The 17439-nt window shown below is 50.3% G+C and overlaps 2 protein-coding genes across 2 annotated transcripts in view; one reads left to right on the forward strand and one right to left on the reverse strand.

The window, feature by feature from the left end:
* Positions 1-2020: 2020 nt before the first annotated feature.
* On the forward strand, positions 2021-9218 carry LOC120601127 (putative DBH-like monooxygenase protein 2). The gene is made up of 13 exons (XM_039860789.1): positions 2021-2308; positions 3142-3288; positions 3798-3959; positions 4185-4268; positions 4981-5148; positions 5294-5396; positions 5515-5681; positions 5963-6054; positions 6351-6447; positions 6590-6649; positions 7786-7916; positions 8471-8585; positions 8910-9218. Exons 1-13 carry the CDS (start codon positions 2021-2023, stop codon positions 9150-9152), a joined length of 1857 nt encoding a protein of 618 aa, XP_039716723.1. The 3' UTR covers positions 9153-9218.
* A 7586-nt stretch (positions 9219-16804) lies between these two features.
* MGAM2 (maltase-glucoamylase 2 (putative)) overlaps positions 16805-17439 on the reverse strand; it is a 72028-nt gene continuing 71393 nt past the window's right edge. Inside the window, exon 48 of the mRNA XM_039860601.1 lies at positions 16805-17439. This exon is cut by the window's right edge and continues 399 nt beyond it. Within this exon, the coding sequence (XP_039716535.1) occupies positions 16921-17439 (519 nt within the window). The 3' untranslated portion in view covers positions 16805-16920.

Below are 17439 nucleotides of genomic sequence, written 5' to 3' on the forward strand. Positions count from 1 at the left end.
AGGCCTCATGGGAAGCCAGGGACCCCCACGGGCAGATTCCCTGAGGCGCAGTCGGAGGCCCCAGCCTCTCCCTGAGCCCGGCGGCGCTCTGGTCTGTTGGACAGACCGCAGCATGAGAGATCCTGGGCCCATCTCAGTTTTCAGGGCTGGCTGTCCTCTCTCCCAGCCACCTCCTTCCTGAGCCTTAATCCCCAAACGCGATTGGGATCAGAGTGTCTCTGACAGTCCCGTTATCTCCTCCCTGAATTCCTGCTCCTCAAGGTCATCGCCTCCCCAGGCTCCTATGGGCTTGGCCCGGCTCCCGTCCTGGGCCACGGTAAGCCTCTTCCTTCCAGATGGCTGCCTAGCTCTCTACCTTCCCCTGTGCCCAGAGTTGGGCGTTATGGTTGCCCCCTCGGGAAATGTGTTTTCTCCCCCACCGCACCCCAATTACTGTTCAGGCGCTCGAGGCAGCTGCCAACGACCTCAGCTGGGAGAACTCAGGAGGTACTAAGAACTCAGGAGGTACTAAGAAGACGTACATGCCTGGATGGAGGCATAAGCAGATGCTCTGGCGCATGCATCCGCGTTTGAGCTGGATGCCTGCGCGGAGATACGCGGTCCAGGTTCTGTGCCAGAGATGCTGCTGCGGGCACGTGTCTGGGTTCATTTTCCCGAGCCTCTCCATTGTCTAATGGAGGAAGGACACTGGGGCTCAGTGAGGTGATTGATTCCCAGCTCCCGGTCAGCCGAGTCCGACGTGAGACTTTGGTCCACTCCCTAGGAAGCAGTCAGCAACGACTACCTCCAGGACAAGCTGAGGTGGAAACGCTTGGCAGGGGGCCGACGTCCTGCGGGTGTCCGTGACCTAAAGGAGTGCCGGAGAAAGCACTGGCCCCATGGCCGGGCCCCGTGTCCCAGGTCCGCTCTGCCTCTGGCCGACGGTGGTCAGGCGCCACTCATGTTACCCCTTGGGCGTTCCCATCGCCTCGTCTAAAAATGAAATGGATTGGAATTTTGGGAAAATTAAGTGGATCTAAAATTCCTTTTTACTCTTCTAATCTTATAGCATTCCTTCTGCACTTGTATTATCTGTACAGCACCCATGTGCTGACCTGGGGGGCAGGGAGGGGTCACGGGGCCAGACCTCAGCGGAGAGTCATTGAATGCGACTGCTCTGAAAGGCAATTTGCGGGAGGAAGGATACAACACGAAGCCTCCCAAAGGCACGTTCATTCTCCATCCTCTCCCGCCTCTTCCCCTCGCCTCCTCTTCCTCCTTGCTCCTCCCCAGAAACGTGCAGGCACTCAGAGCTCCCCAGACTGGTCCATCTGGAAGCTGATTATGGTTCCTTCACCTCTACGTGTCCTTTCCGGGATTAGTGGCAAAGTCTCCCCCAGGAGGTGGAAATCACGACCTTCCCCTCCCCACGCCCGGCCACTTCACTCCTCCCTGCTGCACCGGGGAGGCTGATGGGCAGGTTCACGTGCAGCCCCACTGCACAGCTGCTAGCGCCCCCATTCTGTACATAGACGAAATCAAAAATGCCCACAAAATGGGGTTGGGGGACACGTGCCAGAGGGCAGAGTGCTCATCAGTAAGGACATCCAAGGATACAGGGATGCAGGGAAAGGAAGGGAGAGAAGGGATGGAAGAAGAGAGAGGGAGGGAGGAAAGGAGGGAGAAGAGAGAGAGAAGAGGAAGGGGGGGAACTAAACCCCTTGATTCTGTGGGGCCCCCATTGGCAGGACACTGGCATGGAGTTGGGGTGAAGACTCTGAATGATTTACTCCTGAGACTTTAAGGCCAGGCCAGGTCCGCGCTCCAGGACAAGAGCAACCTGCTCTGCACCCTCTCTGGACACCTCACACCTCCGGGGTTATGTAAGTGGCACCACTCTGAACCCAGGGGATAATCAGATCAGAAGAGCCCCGGTCGGTCCCTCCCTCATGGCGCGGTGCCTGGCACAGGGAGAGGCACATATAAGTCCACCCTTCCGGAGTGCTCGCCTGCAGGAGAGATGCTCCAGGTCCCGGGAGCCATGGCCTGTGTCCTTCTCCTCAGGCTTCTCCTGCTTACAGCGCTGGCAGCCCCCTCCCAAGGCAACCGCCTCGGATCCACACCTCGCCTGCGCTTTTCCAGGTTCCTAGATCCTTCCAATGTCATTTTCCTGCGCTGGGACTTTGACCTGGAGGCTGAGGTCATCACTTTTGAGCTCCAGGTCCGGACGGCTGGCTGGGTGGGCCTGGGTGTCACGCATCGCTACACCAACGTGGGAGGTGACCTTGTTGTGGGAGCAGTCTTGCCCAATGGCAATGTCTATTTCTCGGTAAGTCTGAGGGTGACTTTCTTCCAAGGATAGGGGTTTACGATGACTCTGAGTCCAGGAAGGATTCACGTGTTCCAAACAAATCCAGAACACCCGCTGGCTGCTGACCTCTCCCTACAGAAACGATCCACTGGAGAGCATGTCCCTGAGGTGCTAAGGAACGGACCCACCGGGGAGAGAGTCCCGCACTACTAGATGTAGCTCACGGCTGTCAGAGACACTGTCCTCATCCTCCACTTCCTTTAAGCTCAGGTGGACCACGACATAAAATAGTCTAATAACGACAGCAGCCAACACATTCCTAATAGTGTTATCTTGCTATGCCCTTTTGATTAACCAAGCGTTGTTCCCGATTCTTTACATTTTAAACCTTGCAGCATCATGAGGTAGATGACTGTGACCCCATTTTACAGGTAAAGAAGCGGCTCACGCATCTCCCAATCTCATCCATCTGAACGGCGCTTATATAGGAAAGTGTCAATGTTAAGACCCATGTGCCATGATGCAGGATGAAAAGCGTAGAGAATTCAGAGACTAAGTGAACTGTCAGGGGTTAGGGATACAGGAATATCAGGATTTATGGAAATGAGAGTTGAAACGGGAGAAGTAAAGCAAGACCAGGTGGTGACACTCCATCAGACAGCTTGTCTCTCTGCCCTGAGGCTCCACTCTCGATGACATACTCTGCCCCGGGAGCCAACTATATAATGAAGATGATCCGGGTTCTGCCAACCTAGTACCTTGGGTGGGGGCTAAAGGGACACCGGTTGCTCCTAAGTCACGACCCCTTGGTGCTCCCGGTTCTTACCCGCTTGACCTTCACTGGACCGCAGGACCAGCACCTGGTGGATGAAGACACCCTGGAGGAGGACGGGAGTCAGGACGCCGAGCTGCTGGGGCTAACGGAAGATGCTGTCTATACCACCATGCGCTTCTCCAGGCCCTTCCGCTCCTGCGACCCTCACGACCTAGACATCACGGTACTTTAGGGAGGGGAGGGACGCACTGGATCACGAGCAGCTTTTCCTTCTGGAGAGGCTGGAGTGTCCGTGCATCTCAGGCAGCTGGCCACAGCTCCTAGAACTCGCATCTCTCTCCAACTTCCCGAGTCTGCCCCGGCTGCGCCTCTCTTAAAATCCACAAGCCCTCTTCTGGGTGACATCCCACTGACTCGGCGCCCGCCCCGCCCTCCCCAGTGTTCCCCTCTTGAAGAATCTTGCTCAATTTTGCTGACCTTTAGAGTGTCATTTGCCAGATGTGGACACAGGCAGAGAGAGGGTACACGAGAGGGGGTGCGACTTGCTCTGAGCATCTCCTGCACGTTGGCCTCTGAGGCAGAACTAGAACCCGATTTATGCTGACCCCGGTCTGAAGCCCTTTCCATTCCACCGTGTAGACGTGAGCCAGTGGCTTGTGTGGGTCCTTGGGCGTGGGTGTGCGCGACGTGCTGCTCATGGGCACAGCACCTCAGTGCCCACGACACCCCCAGGGTGACACCGTGAGGGTGCTGGCGGCCTACGGCCTAGATGACACACTCAAGATGGACCACGGGCGTGCTTTCGTCAAGTCCATCTTCCTGCTACAAGTGGTCCACCCAGATGACCTGGATGCCCCCGAGGACACCATCATCCATGACTTGGAAATCACTGATGTAAGACCCCTCCCCAGACCCGGCCTTCTCCAGCCCCCTGCTCATCTTCTCACTAAGTCCAGACTCTTCTTGTACCCAAGACTCAGTACGTTTCTTGAACTGAGGTTGCTCTGACCTCCCTCAAACTGGCCTGAATCTGAACCCCCTTCCCCGGCCCGGCCCTTCCTCCACTTCCCAGGGAGCCTCGCTCCCAGCCCAGCCCAGCCTCTGTGTGTCCTTCTCCAGTTCCTCATCCCAGAGGATGACACCACGTATGCCTGTACCTTCCTCCCCCTCCCCATCGTCAGCAAGAAACATCACATCTACAAGGTAACGTGAACCGGATGCCAGGACATCGTCAGGGCGCTTGAGAGGTGCACTGTGCGTGGTGGACGCTGAGGCAGTGGTGACGATCAGACAAGCGCGGGAGGGGAAGTCACAGGGCTAACAAGGGGGCCAGACCAGGTTCGGTGGGGTGGTGGCTTCATGATGTTTTGAGCCAGAACGATAGCTCCCATCGCTGATGAGTTCGAGCCCCATAATGCATCTGAGGTTTTGATGATGGTCATGGATTCATTCGTGTTTGCGAAGAACAAAGTATACGCCCCACCCTCACCCCAGAATTGTGCTCTTATCCCAGTAGGGGAAACGTGGCCAAGGGCCGTCATGTCACATCGGGGAAGTCAAAGTGTGATCTTAGGAGAAGTGGCAAATGTGTGGAGGACATTTTTCCTGTAGCGGGAGAAGCCAGCGAGGAGTGGTCAAGTGCTCAGATAGCATAGACTGATGAGGTTATTAAGGGAAAGGCACGGCCTGATCCGGGAAGGGTTTGAAAGGATTTGAAAGGGTGGGGCCTCAGAGAGGAGTCGGACAGAGTGGGGGGAAAATGATAGATTGGGGAAGAATAAAGAATGTGGAAAAGAAGAAGAAGAAATAGAGAGAAGTGGGGAATGGGTAGAGTGTTACTTGGTGAAAAGGAAGGGGGTGGGGATAGGACTTGGCATAGGAGACCTCGACCACGCTCTGCCCTCCCCTCGCCCAGTTTGAGCCCAAGCTGATGGACCACAACGAGACGATAGTGCACCACATCCTCGTGTACGCCTGTGGCAATGCCAGCGTCCTCCCCAAGGGCATCAGCGACTGCTACGGGGCTGACCCCGCCTTCTCCCTCTGCTCGCAGGTCATCGTGGGCTGGGCTGTCGGGGGCACCGTGAGTCCCCGGATGAGGGAAACAAGCGGGGAGGGGGCCGCTGGGCCTTCGGAAGGCCGGGAGATGGCGGAGGGAGGGGTCTGGGATGCGGCCCTGCTCCTGATCCCCGGCCCTTCTGGCTGCCCAACCTCCCTCCATCCGACAGAGTTACCAGTTCCCAGACGACGTGGGCGTCTCCATTGGGACGCCCTTGGACCCCCAGTGGATCCGGCTGGAGATTCACTACAGCAATTTCCACAACCGTCCCGGTGAGCCCGTGGAGCGTGGAGGTCCCGGGAGGCTGTCGCGGGGTGCACGCCCTGCCCCCCCCGTCCCCTTCCTGGGCCTCTTCCTCGCCGCACGTGACCCCTCTCCGCCCTCTGCCAGGCCTGTACGACACCTCGGGGATCCGCATGTACTACACGGCGCGGCTGCGCGCGCACGACATGGGCGTCCTGCAGCTGGGCGTCTTCACCTTCCCCATCCACTTCATCCCGCCGCGCGCCGAGTCCTTCCTGTCCTACGGGCTGTGCAAGACCGAGAAGTTTGAAGAGGTGACGCCGGGAGGCAAACCCGGTTCCCCACCGCACGGCCCGAGCCCCCGACTCCGCACGACTGAGGCCTGGCGCTCAGGGGAGGGGAGCGGTCCGGCCTTCGCGGTCCCGGCTTCGCGGTCCGGGGAAGTGCAGCGGGAAGACGGGCCAGGAGGGCCCAGAAGGGCCACAGGGGTTTGCGTTGGTCCTAAGAGTTAGGGTCAGATAGTAAGGGAGACAAATCAAGGAGCAGGGCCAGGTGACAGTTCTCAACAAGCCGATGCACCTCTTCTCTGTCACAGATGAACGGGGCCCCTGTGCCCGACATACAGGTGTATGGCTACCTGCTCCACACCCACCTGACTGGGCGGGCGCTGCAGGCCGTGCAGTACAGGTAAGGGGTGGGGGTTGCGTGGAGCTGAAGCTTTCCCTTCTGCGTGTGGGAATACGGGAATATGTCTTAGGAATAGTTAGTTATTCTGTAGCGCAAGGTTACGCTTGGCTGGGAGTCAGGGGCCGCTGGAACTATCGGCAGAGCAGAGATGACCGGAGGGGGACCCGAGAGAGAGCTTAATTGCTTTATGGACAGTCTGGACCCAGGGTGACCCCACACAAGGCCTTCTGATTGACAGGCCCCTCCCCCACTTCATCCCCTTCCTCTTCCCGTCCCCTCCCCTTCTCTCCCTCTAGAAATGGAACGCAACTCCGAACGATCTGTAAAGACGCTTCCTACGACTTCAACCTGCAGGAGACTCGAGATTTACCTGGTCGAGTGGAGATCAAGCCGGTGGGGGCCTGCAGGGCGGCCTGGCTGGGGCTGAGGGCCAGGCGGGCTCAGGGCTCACAGCCGTTGGCAGGCGGAGGAGGTGCGGGGCTGGTCCCTGTCCCACTGCAACTTACCCTCAGCCTTCCTGTTTCACTCCGAATAGGGAGATGAGTTGCTGGTCGAGTGTCACTACCAGACGCTGGACCGCGACTCCCTGACTTTTGTAAGTACCTCTCTCCTCACCGCGGTCACCATGGCAGTAGCCTCAGAATAGGGCCCCATCCCTGGCCCTGGCTATCAAGTGACTCTGCTTGTTCTAGCTGGAGCCTCACGGTTCTCCACTGGGAGCCCCGTGCACGCGGGGCTTTTCAGGTTCTCGCACCCCAGTGATTATAAGGTGGGTACAGGGTTCTCTCTCTACTTTCTCTGTCAATGGCTCGCTGAGACCTTGGAAAGATAGCACGTCATTGCGACTAAGAGCATGGACTCTGGGTCTCATCGCCTGAGTTTGAATGCCAGCGCAATCATTGTTTGCTTTCTGCCCTTAGACAAATTATTCAACCCTTTTATGTCTCGGTTTCCTCATTCATAAAATAATCGATAATACTACCTATTGCATAAGATTGTTGTGACAGTCGGACTCATACACGTAAAACATCTAGATCATTGCCTGACCTGTAATTACGAGCAGCTATTGTTGCTCAATTACGGGCAGCTATTGTTGCTATTGTCACAAGGAACACCACCCATTCTGTGTCAGGAACAGTACTGTGCTTGTAGCATTCAAAAGGAGTTGCTTGCTGTTAAGGAAGAAAACACAGCCATCCAGATGATTATAATGCAGGGTAGAAAGTGTCATTTACCATAAGGATGGGGATCATGCACTAGGGGAATTCACAGGAGAAAATCCTAAGGTCCGATTACAGTGAAGAGAACATGTGATGTATTTGAGCGGGTCCTGCTTTAAACAGGTGGAGTTGGGGGATTCTGGAGATGCTCAAGTGGGAATGGCTGTCCCCCACCCCACTCCCCCACCCCCCACCGCCAGGAAACTCAATATTTTGTTGTATCTTCTCAAACTGGGACAGTAGCAATGGAAATAGAGAGGACAGGGCAGTTATGTGGGACATTTCTTTAGAAATAATAATAATTGTCCACTGATTGGGAATAGAGGAGGAGGAAGGAAGAGGTGTGGTAAGGAGTAGTCAGTATCGACCGGTGAGCTGGCTCTAGGTTACAGGAAAAGGACAAGCATCATTGGTAGGGTGGCCAACTAAACTGTCCCCGCCCGCCTCGTCCCCCTCTCTCCGCGTGCCTCTGTACCTTTGTCTCTCCATCGGTCTCTCTCTTCTTCTCCAGGGGGGTCCCAGCACCATTAATGAGATGTGCCTCATCTTCCTTTTCTACTACCCCCGAAACAACATCTCCAGCTGCATGGGGTACCCTGACATCATCTACGTGGCCCATGAGCTGGGGGAGGAGGTTTCAGAGTAAGTCATCCCGGATGATAAGACCCTCACGTGTGACCTCTAGAGTTAGGTCACTTATGTATGAATTCTCCATCTGCCTCTTTCTCCTGTACTACCTGATTCAGGCAAAGACTGTGCTTACTTAGTGACTCTGAATTATTTGGGGGGAAAGGTCCTCTCGGAGACTCTGGTGAAAGCTCTGAAACTCCTCTCCAAGAAAAACGTGCCTCTGTGCAGACACACCCCCATTTCACAGACAGTGCCAGGGCATTTGCTGGTTCCCCGAGTCACCCCATTAACTTTCTCAGACTTCATGGCCCCCGACTTAAGAACCGCTTCTTTAAAGAGTCGGAAAGTTCTTTTTTTTCACTTACAAAGTTCTCATCTTTGAGTTCTCATGATATTTTTCCTTCTGCCAAACTCATGATCATCTCGCTGAGTCGTTAGACTGTCCTTATGGCTTATACCAACGAGGAACCGATGCTAACACAAGCGAGGGCATTTGACACACGCTTTGTCAAAGCCTTAAGTCGACCCTAAACTATCGTCTGTTCCCCGACCCCTGCCCACGGCAGTTCCATGGAGGGCATGATGGCCTTAAACAATGTCGAGTGGACCCCGGAGAGCATTAAGAAGGCTGAGAAGGCCTGCAAGGAGGCCCAGCAGATGGTGATAATAAAGACCATTGATGTGAGTGTCCCAGGAGGCACCACCTCTAGGGGGAGGGATGGAGGGGTGTGAGGTGGATGTGGGTGAAGCGGGGAGGGCGAGGAATGAGGGAGGGGAGATGGAGGGCAGTGTGTGTGCACTGTGTCATGGAAGGAGGGGCTGGGGAGGCAGGAAGTTGGGCTGATGCAGCTCTGGGTGGTGTTTGGGGCGGGGCGGGGGAGGGGGGCTGGAGTCTCCCAGTTAGCCTGTGAGGCTGCAGGGGCTGGGGATAACCAAGGAAGATCTGAGAAAAGGAAATAAGGTGGGGAGCGTCTACCTTCACCCATCCTTCTCCTCCTCCTGCAGGAGGTGGTGGAAAACACGACAGGCTTGATTCCGGAAGTCATGCCTACTCCCCGGGGGCCCTGCGTGGAGTCCTCCGGAGGCAAAGTGGAGCCCCAGGACGAGAGCCCTGCAGGCTTCAAGGCTTCGCCAATGGCCCTCTCGGACGCAGGCACTGCCACCCTGAGGTGCCTCCCCCTGGCTGTCCTCTTGTTTGGGCAGGGGGCCCTCTCTTGGCTCCTTGCCACCCTGCAGACTAGAGCCTGACACTGTCTCCTCACGTCGCATGCCCAGGCCCTTCTCTGCTCGGCCCTCCCCTCAGCATCAAACACAGAAACTACCCCCTGCTTTGGCTCTCCAAAAGTCCCCCGTCTGTGCCACTTCCCATGACCCAGGCTGTGACACCGAAGGCCTGGGCACTGCCCATACTCCATACAGGCTCTTCCACGACCCGCTATGCAGTGCATCCCTTAAAGCGTTAGAAAAACTGGTGGGACCACACGTTTTCTGACAGAATCTGGATCCAAGGCTGGGTGTGAGGTAGTCGATCACTCACTGAGAAGTCCAATGCTCCAGCTCATTTGAAGGGATGCCGCGTGGGGAGGAGGGGGTTCGCATTCAGAGGAGCGCCCTGCGGACCATCCTCGTCTCATGCTGGCCCTGGCGGGGGCTCCTGTCTGTCTCTTCTCCTAACGTTTTTGCCCAATCGTCCCTCTCAGGCAGAGGCAGAAAGCCACATGTACGATATGTGATAAAGGGAGAGGCTGTGTTTGTAAGGGACTAAGCTCAAAACATCAAATTAAATAGAACTAAACTTGCTTCCCATGGCCACCTCATTCCTTCAAGTCTTTGATCTGGGACAGGCAGCTGGGAGGTCTCTCGACTTGCTCAGTATATATAAGGCATCCAGAGGACACTGGAGAACTTGGTTGCCCCAAATGCCACATCCAATGCAGTCCTTACTCTCCTCACCTGGGTCTCTACTTTCAATGACATTTATTTATCCCACCGAGTGTCACATTCTCAACACTCAGGTCACCAGGTGTGAAGAGCTTTAACTGGTCAGGTCGGCTGAACTGGGCTCTGAGAACAGGTCAAGGGTCAGGGAGAGAGAGGTACTCCTTAGCTCTGGGGCCCAGGACGTGCCACGGAGGTTCGCATGGGCGGAGCAGGGACGAGGGGCCAACAGTTTGTGGAGTCAGGCTGCAGTTTGCAACCACAATTGACAGGACAGGCTGTGGTGGTGGCTGCCCTGAGGGCTTCTGGGGCATTTCTGGCCTTCCGAGCTTGAGAAGCCTTTGAGGCTTAATGTCGCTGTGAACTGCCTTGCTCATTGTTCACATCGTCTAGAAAGGACCCCTGCTCTGGCTATGCCAAAGTGTTGAGAGGGATCTTAATCCCTTAGTGACCAGTGTTTGGGGGGCTAAGCCCTGGGCTAACACCACAGCCCTGCTTCCCTGCAGAGCAGAGCCTGTCCTCTGTCCTCTACTGGTGAGGTACGTGGGAGGTAATGAGCCCATTACTTTTGCTGTCATTTCTTCTGGAGCATTCTAGATACTCCATTCTAAGGTTCTACGAAATCTTGGGTGTTCACATCCAGTTCCTGCCATCTCCACCCCAACGCTTGGGGTCGCTTCTGGGCCTCAGGACCTATAAGCAGAGGGACTTGTTGTCCTTAAATCAAAGAGATTTTTCGACACTCATAATTCTGGAAAGAACTAGGCTCCCCTGAAGCCAGAAGGTTGTCCATTCACTGTGTGGCATCTCTATCGTCACCATTTAAGGGAAATGGAGGTTTTCCTTTTAGGTAGGAATCCTAAAACATGGCCGACGCCATATGACAGCTGCTCGAGGCACACGAATTACCATCCACAGCACGAAAAATCACACAGATAAAGATGGGATCGAGATAGAAACTAAAAAGGACCAGCACCGACCCCGTCTCTCTTGGCTGGGCTTTGCCAGTTTGGGCTTTGATCTCCTACCCCAATCTGTGACTCAATTTAGAAAAGTGTCAGTTTTCCCAAGCAAGAGTTTTTGACCACTCTGAGCAGAGAACTTCCAGTCTGCAAGGTACAATATACTCTTAGATTAATTTCAGCTCTCAGGCCTAACAGTGATCATGTATTTCTTAGAGCTGTAATAACCACTAGAATTTTATAGACAATGATTTAAATAGCCACAAGATGGCGACATTTAAATAAGAGTAAACAGGACTGGGATGCTTGAGAAACGGGGAACTTTAAGCTATGTGATTTGCAGGAACACACTAGCCACCACTGAGAACGTGAAAGGCTGTCACAGAGATGGTTTAGGATATAAAATTAAAGCTCACACATGTAGACCTCTCAGAAGCCAAAAGCTATCCCTGCCCCAGGAATAATACTTTAAAAACGAACACTGTCCAACAATTCAATGGGCAGCCTTTTGAGGAAATGTTGAAGCAGATGCTGATGAAGATTAGAAAAATATGGTTTAGAGGAAACTGTTTTGTGAGCTGGAGATTTTAAGCTGCATAGGCTCTAAAGTCCGTTCTGACTCGGTCTGCTTTTACCTGGGAATATCCAGGAAAATGAACTTGTTTTGCATCCAAAACACAGCTGGTCATCTGTATTACCAACTTTGTCTCTGACTAATCATCTGTTTAAATAATTCAATAAAAGACTAAATTTTTCTCAAGCTGGAATTCAAAATATAAACCTTCGCAAAGGTTGTAGGAATTGTTACCATTATAAATTATAACTTGCCAGGAAGAAAACAATAATCTCCAGTCTAATCTGAAATTAGAATACCTTGTATTACTCTTGTAATTATCATATGATAAAACTTCTAGCCTTGGGTAAGAGTAACTTCCAAAGATCTTTAGGCGTCTAGTACTCAAACAAGCAACCCTGCCTAGATGGAGATCAACTTCTCTGATGTTTTACATCACCTACTGTCATCAAAACACCTCCAGCCATGGGAGACTGTTGCTGGCTCCTCCAGGCACAGTGCCAACCCCATCTCGCCTCACACCCCACTCACCGTGGTGTATGACTGTAAAAGGTATATGTGTATTTCAATGTTTATACCCTATGTAGACAAAACCTAAGTGAACGGAAGTTTAACCACATGCAGGTAAGTTGAGGAGCAAGTATCATCCTGTCCACGTCTGAGGGCAGAGGCTGGACACAAGTCACCTTCGGGAAAATATCGTGAAACTCAACACCTCACTGTTAGGACAGGGGCTAAGCCAGGTCTTCACTAAGCAATAGTGCTCTTAGTTATTCCGTGAATCGATATCAAACAACAGTGCTCTCTGAAGAACATGACGAAAAGCTGGTAAGTTTAATTTCATCGCATAAATCAAATAAAATTTTACTGGCCGAAAATATGATGTTTGCCATATAAAATAACACACACACACACACACAGAGTCTATATGAAACTCTTGGCTATTTCAAAATTTTTCTTCTGTTATTTGTTCATACATTTTTTTTTTAACTAGGAGGCAACAAATTAATAGCAGAAAGTATAACAAGCTTATGGAAAATAACATAATATTGTGATAATTATATCCGTTAACTTAATTATTTCGTAAAGTGAAGAAAGATGGGCATTATTTAATTTAGCAGTAAAATATCTTGTTCCAGCTTAAAACAAAACAAAATAAAACAAAACAAAAAAACCCTTTTCCCCAGGAGCACGATTTGAGACATATCCAAGATACCTCTGGAGAACAGCTTTCCTTTACAAAACCTCAATGAGAGAGACAGACAGACAGACAGACAGACAGACAGACTCAGAGCAGCCTTATCATCAGGCACCAGTGCTAAGGAGAATCGGAAAATCTAAAAGGGAGGAAGAATTAAAAAGTTCAAACAGACGTAAGAACACTCAGGGATTTATGCAATAATAATAGTAATAAACCTTTGCAGACTTTTATGGACTGAAAATGCATTTCCATGTACACTGTAGTTCCAATGTTGACTCCATCTTACGGAAGAGGAAACTGAGGCAAGGCAAGGCACGCCTACCTGAAGCGACAGTTCCTGCGTCCACCTGATAGTAGGCCGTGCTCTTAGACCCGGTCCCATGGAGTCAGCTGTGAGCAGTAGGGTCTGAGGGAAGCGCAGGAGCCCGCTGCGCCCGGGACTCCGAAGCAGCGCGGGGACTTTTCCCCCTGCCTGTTCCCTCTGCAGCTTCCCCGCCTGGGCCCAGGACCACATCCCGGGCATCGACTCCCGTTTCAACTCTCCAGTCTCTTCAAACGTCTGATGTTAAGTCCAAGTTTCCTTTTTTTCTGTTTTGTTGTTGTTCTGTAATTTTTCTCAGGACTCTGCCCTGGCGTGGGGCTGGCAGCAGGTCCCGTGTGCCGTAGGACCCGGCGCACTGTCCCGTCTCAGGGTTTGCGGTGCGCACCACCCAAGTCCCCTGGGGCTCCCTGGTTGCGGGGGTGGGGGGCGGGGCGGGGGAGATACAAGTGAAGGAGTCGATGACCACGTCCGCTGCACGGTTTAGAATTAGGAGTTTCGTTTTGTTCTGAGTTGGAAGGTCAAGTTAAGAGGTGCATATACTCTGCTGTAAAGTCTGTCAACTTTCTTCAGAGGACCATCACTTGTGGGTAGGTTCCCAAAGGCAGAGGCAACTAACGGACGATCTGCGCCCCTCACGTGGAACCTTATCAAGCTCCCCAGACAGCAGGACAGCTGTGGACGTTGGTCAGAAAGCTGCGTGAGTGTGCTTGTGGCAGGTGGTACCATTCATGTGCAGCAAGGACCTTAGGCCACAGATGCTGGAGTTCCTACGTGCTGGGAAATTCATAGTGTATTTGACCAAGGGAAATTATCTCCAAACTTTTTGGTCTCGGGACCCCTTTACATTCAAATTTAGTAAAGATCCTGTGCTTCGTTTAGGTGGGTTATATCTACTCATATTACTGCATTAGAAATTAAAATTGAGTCATTCGTAAAATAGTTTATATTTATTTTTTCATTCATTAAAAACAATATACCAACCACATGTTAACATAAATAATATATTTTTATGAAAAACTATTTTCCAAAACAAATCAGTAAAAAGAATGACATTATTTTATACTCTGTAAATCTGTTTCATGTCTGCCTTAAAAGAAGACAGATTCTTGTATTTGTCTTATATGCATGTATTATGACACTACAGAATATAGAGTTTCTAGAAAATGCTACTGCATACTAATGAGAGAACGAGAGTGAAAAAGGCAAATTACAACATAGTTTTATGAAAACAGATTTGACCTTGCGGACCCCAGAAAAAGTTGGGGGCCTCCCATGGGTCCTTAAGCTATATTTTGAGAATACTGTCCTGGAGTTGAGCCTCCAATAGCACCCAACTACTGATATCTGGTTATGATCATGAGTCTATTCTTGGGGGCTGGGGTGAAGTAATAGATCAAAAGTAAATGGTGCATTTGGATATGAAAGATCAAGAGCATGCCGAAAATCCTAACGCACTGAAGGAGAGTCTGGACAGTAAGATAGTAAGGGGAAAGCTGGTGGGCAAAAGAAAAAGCAAGTAAGATGGTAAACCCTGATCCCAGGCGGAGACTGTCTCCCCCACGACACATCTTCACGGCCCCATCTCTGTCAGGGATTTCTGGTCTACAGAAGACTTCCAGCCCAGCAAGTGAACCCAGTTGTTAGCAGTAACAGAAAGGGCCTAAGATGATCTCTAAGTAAGGTTATTTAATTTCCTGGAAGTACTTTAATGTCCTCAAACAGGAGTACTTATCAAATCTGCAGTAAGAGTATCCGTAGTATCTACAGAAGTACTGGCTGCAAAGTTAGGGAAGTTATGCTTTTAATACCTATAATCATATTTTTATTTGCTACGACAGTAAAAGTAACTTACAATGTCCTAATTTAATTATTTTGGTTCCTGGATTCAAAGTGTATAGAAGCTCTATGATGGTAGCATTTTTCATATCTATAGTTTTAGACAGGACCTCTTTAGAAGCAGTAATATTTTCAGTATGCATAATAGCAAATTACTGTATTGGTAGCCACGGTATTTGAAAAAGTCCATAGGAAAATAAAGTGCAACTTTTAGCATTACTAATTAAATAATGTCCTGTAATATTCTTAACTATTGCTATAGCAGTTGTTGGAGTGCCAGGTATCACCAGTGCTTCCAGTTACAGTATTATGTTCTGGTACCCAAGAACAAGTTGGGTTATTTCGATGACTGCATCTAACACAACGGTATTCACAGAGCCAAATGTGGTATTATCCGAGATGCCAAAAACATCTGTGAAGTCTGTAGCAAGGATATAGAAAATGCCCAAAGTTTACTTGACAGGGCTATAGCAGTTATAATTTAAAAATAGTAGTATATATTTTGGCTCCAAAAGAAGTAGTCTTGGATACATCTTTTGATATATCTTCAGTGTCTCCAGTGCTTGGAGTAGCTCTATCTGTAAAAGCTGGGGCAAATATTTGCGAAAACTTATGAAGCATAAGATCACGTATCCATTGATTGATTTTTCTATATCTGTAATAGCTACTTTAAAGAGATGTCTGTAGTAACTGTCCTGCCTTGGGTCATAATCAGGGGACTAGAGCAGTACTTGTGGTATTTACGATAGTAGATGTGGCAGCAGAAGCATCCATTGTTTTTCTATCAGGAGTGGTAGTATTTAAAGCATATATGGTAATACCTGTAATATCTGTGGTAGCATTGGTTGTAATGGGTAAATAATTGGCTGTAGAATTTGTTACCAGATGCTGAGTCTCTGTATGTAGAAGAGTGAACATTAATGTGTCTGAATCTATTGTGGCATTTGGAATAGACACATGTGTAGTGTCATCTGGAACACTGCTGGCCTTACCTGCGTCACTGACATCTACTGCATGCCCTGTACTCTTCATAGTACTGATGGTGGGAATAGCTGTGGTCCTTGGAATGTAAGTGTTTGTAAGGGCTGGGTCAGAAGCAGGCAATGAAATTGTTCTTATGCTGAAAATACTTGTAGCGATGGTGGTAGTGTATGTTGTAATGGCATTTCTAGTAGCTTCAGTAGTAGATTCAACTTCTGTAGTTTTTATATGTGAGGAAGTGGCAGAATCTTGAGTACTATCAATAACTGTGTCTGGAGCAGTAGAAAAAGTATTCACGCTAGGAACGGCTGTGACGTTAACACCAACAGTAGTTGGGCTGTCTCTGGCGGGAGTACTAATGTTGGTAACACCGGTTATTACATTGGTAATATTTGCATCGGTGCTGTTTTTGGTGCTCATGGGTATGGTAGGTAGAGCACGAGTTGGGGTAGCTGGAGGATGTGGAGTGCTAATGATCCCGGTAAGTGCCGTCGGAGACACGCTGTCTGCGGTGGCGGTACCAGGCATGCCTAGAGGATGCGGAGTAGAAATGAACTGAGTGGTGCTCTGCGTAGAAGTAGCGTTTGTAGTCATAGTAACTGTGGTGATGCCTGGAGTTGTTTTTATGTTTTCTGTAGCGGTACTATTTAAAATTCGTGTAGTAACTGAATCCATGTCAGTGGATGCAGTGCTTACAGTCGTAGTGTTGATGGTGCCTGGACCATCAACCAAATGTGTGGACGTCACAGTCGTGTGGCTTATGGCCTGTGCTGCAGTGGTGGCAGAATGGAGCGTAGTGAGCTGCGTGATGTCTGTGGTCACGGGGGAAAAGGAAACAAGGTCGCGGGGAGTGGAGACCAGAGTGTCTGTGTCCGTGGCAGTTGCTCCAGCAGATGCAGGATCTGTGGCACTAAGCGTACCCGCTGTTGTCCCATCTGTAATAAGGCTATTTACTGAAATGGTCATAATGGGAGAGGTTCCATTGCCCAGATTTGCAGAAGTTAACTCTGTGGTATTAATGGTGCTAAGGGAAGCAGCAATTGTTCCTTCTGGAGAGAAACTGCTTACAAGATCTGATGTAGCAGGTTCGGCGTGTGCAGTAGATTTGTCTGTGAAAGTAATGGTGGTGTCTGTTCTACTGGTATTATCTGTAGTGCTTGTAGTACCAACTGTAGCATCTATTAGTGTGGTATTTTGTGTATTCAGAGTGTTAAAACGGGTGGTGTGTGCATTAGTAGTAGTAGTAACAGAGCAGAAAGAGTATTAGTGCTAGTAGCATAAATATTTGTAAACAAAGGAGAAGTCATTGTAGAAATAGTATTATTAATACTATTACCACCAGTACCAGTTGGGGAAAGAGTAGTGGTTATAAGAACAGTAGTATCAGTGCTAGTATTAGTAATAGTTGTTGGGGAAAGAGTGGTTGTGATAGGAAGAGTAACATAAGTGCTATTGGTAAAAGTATTAATAGGGGAAGGAGTAGTAGTATTAGGAACAGTAGTATTAGTTGTAACTTCAGTAGCACTTGTTGCGAAAGGAGTGGTTGTGACAGGAAGAGTAATACTTGTGCTGGCAGCAGTAGTACTTGCAGGGAAAGGAGTAGTGATGTCAGTATCGGTAGTACTAGTTGTAACTTCAGTAGTACTTATAGGGAAAGGAGTAGTGATAACAGTATCGGTAGTACTAGTTGTTAAGTTCAGTAGTACTTGTAAGGAAAGGAG

The sequence above is a fragment of the Pteropus medius genome, unplaced genomic scaffold, assembly GCF_902729225.1.
Source record: "Pteropus medius unplaced genomic scaffold, Ma_sr-lr_union100, whole genome shotgun sequence".
Classification (NCBI taxonomy): domain Eukaryota; kingdom Metazoa; phylum Chordata; class Mammalia; order Chiroptera; family Pteropodidae; genus Pteropus; species Pteropus medius.

Coding starts and splice junctions, on each gene's coding strand:
- LOC120601127 (XM_039860789.1), top strand. CDS start 2,021: ATGGCCTGTGTCCTTCTCCTCAGGCTTCTCCTGCTTACAGCGCTGGCA. Junction 5,149..5,293: donor GCTGGGCTGTCGGGGGCACC/GTGAGTCCCCGG, acceptor TCCATCCGACAG/AGTTACCAGTTCCCAGACGA. Junction 7,917..8,470: donor CTGGGGGAGGAGGTTTCAGA/GTAAGTCATCCC, acceptor TGCCCACGGCAG/TTCCATGGAGGGCATGATGG.